Below are 4,041 nucleotides of genomic sequence, written 5' to 3' on the forward strand. Positions count from 1 at the left end.
AAAGCTGACCACCATGGTGATCGATGTAATCGACTTCCCCTTCCCCCCGAAGTTGCTGGCCATGTGACAAAAATTTGAAACCAATATAAATATAGGATTTATACTCTTTTACTCTTTTACTCTTTTTCTTGTTTCAGTCATTTGACTGCGGCCATGCTGGAGCACCACCTTTAGTCGAGCAAATCGACCCCGGGACTTATTCTTTTGTAAGCCCAGTACTTATTCTATCGGTCTCTTTTTGCCGAACCGCTAAGTGACGGGGACGTAAACACACCTGCATCGGTTGTCAAGCGATGGTGGGGGGACAATACCAGACACACAAACACACACATGCATATATATATATATATATATATATATATACATATATACGACGGGCTTCTTTTCAGTTTCCGTCAACCAAATCCACTCACAAGGCTTTGGTCGGCCCGAGGCTCTTTTTTTCTATCGGTCTCTTTTTGCCGAACCACTAAGTGACGGGGACGTAAACACACCTGCATCGGTTGTCAAGCGATGGTGGGGGGACAAACACAGACACACAAACATGTACACACACATACATATATATACATACATACATATATACGACAGGCTTCTTTCAGTTTCCGTCTACCAAATTCACTCACAAGGCATTGGTTGGTCCGAGGCTATGGCAGAAGACACTTGCCCAAGATGCCACGCAGTGGGACTGAACTCGGAACTATTTGGTTGGTAAGCAAGCTACTCACCACACAGCCACTCCTGCGCCTATACATTAGTTTAAATATAGAAATAAGGTTTCTTAATTGCGTCCTGTCTATGTCTACCTCCAGGAATTATAGACAAGAAAAGGATTGGAGATGAAATAATGTGAAGATAGAAATATTATTAAAAAATACACTACTTAGGCGCAGGAGTGGCTGTGTGGTAAGTAGCTTGCTAACCAACCACATGGTTCCGGGTTCAGTCCCACTGTGTGGCATCTTGGGCAAGTGTCTTATGCTATAGCTCCGGGCCGACCAATGCCTTGTGAGTGGATTTTGGTAGACGGAAACTGAAAGAAGCCTGTCGTATATATGTGTGTGTGTGTATATATATATATATATATATATATATATATGGGGGGGGTTGTGTGTCTATGTTTGACCCCCGATGCTGGTGTGTTTACGTCCCCGTCACTTAGCGGTTCGGCAAAAGAGACTGATAGAATAAGTACTGGGCTTACAAAGAATAAGTCCCGGGGTCGATTTGCTCGACTAAAGGCGGTGCTCCAGCATGGCCGCAATCAAAATGACTGAAACAAGTAAAAGAGTAAAAGAGAGAGAGAGTACTTACCTTTAATCTTTTACTTGTTTCAGTTATTTGACTGCGGCCATGCTGGGGTACTTCCTTGAAGGGTTTCTAGTTGAAAAAATCGACCCATTTTTTTAAAGCCTAGTTCTTATTCTATCGGTTTCTTCGGACGAACCGCTAATTCACGGAAGTGTAAGCACACCAACTTTTGCCTTATGCCAGTGCTAGAAACTACTACTACTACTACTATACACACACACACACACACACACACACACACACACACACACACATATATATATATATATATATATATATATATACACACACACAGACATACATATATATATATATGATATTTTATCTCACAACTTTTTAATACAAATGTTTGTTACATGGACCGAAACTATGAAATTCCTCATGCTTTCATCAGTCATTTAAGCTTAGATAAATATATTTTTCTTTCAAAATAAAAAAAAGTTATTTAGATCTAAGCTTGGGCAGAGGCGTTACTTACAGGGACCAGTCCTCTTCAAAAAGGTTAACAGTTTTCGATTTGGTTAAGAACTGAATTAGCGACAAAGCTCTGAAAAGATGCTGCACGTGAGTAAATTCTCTACAGGCTTCTTTCAGTTTCCGCCTACTAAATCCACACCCAAGTGATTGATCAGTCCGTGACTTTAATAGTAGACTTTTTACCGAGATATCATGCAGTGGGACTGAAACCGTAACCATCTGATTGGGAAGCAAGCCTCTCACCACACAGCTTCGCCTGCGCCGCACACAAGACTATTAATAATGCTATTTGCCATTACCTATTTTCCTGTTGTTCTTATTGTTGTTCTTATTCGTGTTATTTTCAGCACAGGGAAAAGGTGATTCCATTGCCGTCTTTATCCGCTTAAAACCTAATTAACCAATCGAAAGATCTCCAATTACCGAAGTCCATCTCTACAAGTTGACCACAACCTCTGATTATTTATCAAATATTATAAGTCAATGAAAACCTCACAATATCCATTGGTCCTATGCTATTATTCTCTTCCTCGCTTATTTTTCATTTTTGTTCTATTTGTCGTACATTCAAGCATATATGTGTTACAAGGAAAATTTGCGAGCAAGAGAAATGATATTTTTATCATTATAAACCTGGAAAATTACAGGACAAGTTATTACACTTGGAAAAGTTCAGGACAAGTTATTACATCTGGTAAAATATTGCAGCTAAGGATAAAATTTCAAATAAAATATCTAGATTTAGAAAATGGTTGTCCCAAAAGTTCGTAAACACTTGCGAAAATTGAATTTTTACTCGCCAAGTACTAACAAAAACAACAAAAATTATTCCTCAAAATAAAGACCATTATTTTCCAAGACTTTCTACGAACTTTTGGGACCAACCTTATATTTATGGTTTGAAACAATGTCGCATTTTAAACTTAGACGAAACCAAAAAAAAAGAAAGCCTTGCATATATGTTCTTACTTGCTTCATATCTGTATGTAAATCTGTAAATTCCAAGCAGAAAACGAGCAGTTTCGCTCCTTCCTTGAAAAATGCATTTTTTTCTTTCTGAAAATATATTTGGTATTTCGTTTTTGGATTTGGTTTGCAAGATTCTTTATATGAGTTCGTGTGTTGAAGCATATTCTGTTGTGTCTAGGGAGAGTCATTTTTTTGTGCCTTATAATATTAGGTTGTCCCAAAAGTTCGTAAACACTTGCGAAAATTGAATTTTTACTCGCCAAGTACTAACAAAAACAACAAAAATTATTCCTCAAAATAAAGACCATTATTTTCCAAGACTTTCTACGAACTTTTGGGACAACCTTATATAAACCAAAATTAAATAGGAAAACGTGTGCAATTAGTCAACAAATAAGGATTTATAGACTACACTCTTATCACTTTACTGCGAGTTTGTGATTGTTAAACTATTTCTAAAAACGGAGAATTCTTGTATAAATGATTTAACTTTCACCCAGAGCAGAGGATAAATAAATGAAAGCAATTCTTAATAAATATTAGGTTGTCCCAAAAGTTCGTAAACACTGCGAAATTGAATTTTTACTCGCCAAGTACTAACAAAAAAACAACAAAAATTATTCCTCAAAATAAAGACCATTATTTTCCAAGACTTTCTACGAACTTTTGGGACAACCTTATATTAGCTTTTATTACAACTAAAACTTTTATTACAAGTTATTACTTCTATTTGTTATTATTTGTTTCTTCTATTAAAAATATAAAAACAAGTAAAATATTTTTTGCACTTTAAAAAAATTAATTTTTTAAATCATTAATTAATAATAAGAAATTTGAAACTAGGCTATAAAAAATAATAGTGGTACATAATTAGTACAATAAATAGAATAATGCAAAAATTAGCTATATATTACAGTAAAATCTACCTGTAACAATAAATTCCCAGTTACTGCCTAAGTTATCACCAAGTCTTCACATTTTTGGCCTATTTTCTTATATAATGAATCTGCCTACCATTTATAACTATTCTTCTTGCATAAAACTTTTGCTATTTGGTACTTCTGGCTCCCATTTTTTACGTATTCTAATGTGTCAATATTTTAACAAAATGATGGTAACCTTTTTATTTATAATGCCTCTTTTGTAAATTAAAATCAAATAATTTTTAATATTCAAATTTTTTCCTTAGCTGCAATATTTTAAGTAAAAATTTTTTCGTTCTGTACTTTACTAGATGTTATAACTTGTCCTAAACTTTTCCAGGAGTAATAACTTGGCCTGTAC

At 35.1% G+C, this 4,041-nt stretch overlaps 1 protein-coding gene across 1 annotated transcript in view; it reads left to right on the plus strand.

Moving 5' to 3' along the window:
- Window positions 1-2,461, plus strand: part of LOC118761211 — a 17,534-nt gene extending 15,073 nt beyond the window's left edge. The window contains exon 6 of the mRNA XM_036498948.1: window positions 2,136-2,461. Within this exon, the coding sequence (XP_036354841.1) occupies window positions 2,136-2,188 (53 nt within the window). The 3' untranslated portion in view covers window positions 2,189-2,461. The remainder of the gene's footprint in view (window positions 1-2,135) is intronic.
- Window positions 2,462-4,041: the final 1,580 nt, after the last annotated feature.

The sequence above is a fragment of the Octopus sinensis genome, unplaced genomic scaffold, assembly GCF_006345805.1.
Source record: "Octopus sinensis unplaced genomic scaffold, ASM634580v1 Contig10690, whole genome shotgun sequence".
Taxonomy (NCBI): Eukaryota; Metazoa; Mollusca; class Cephalopoda; order Octopoda; family Octopodidae; genus Octopus; species Octopus sinensis.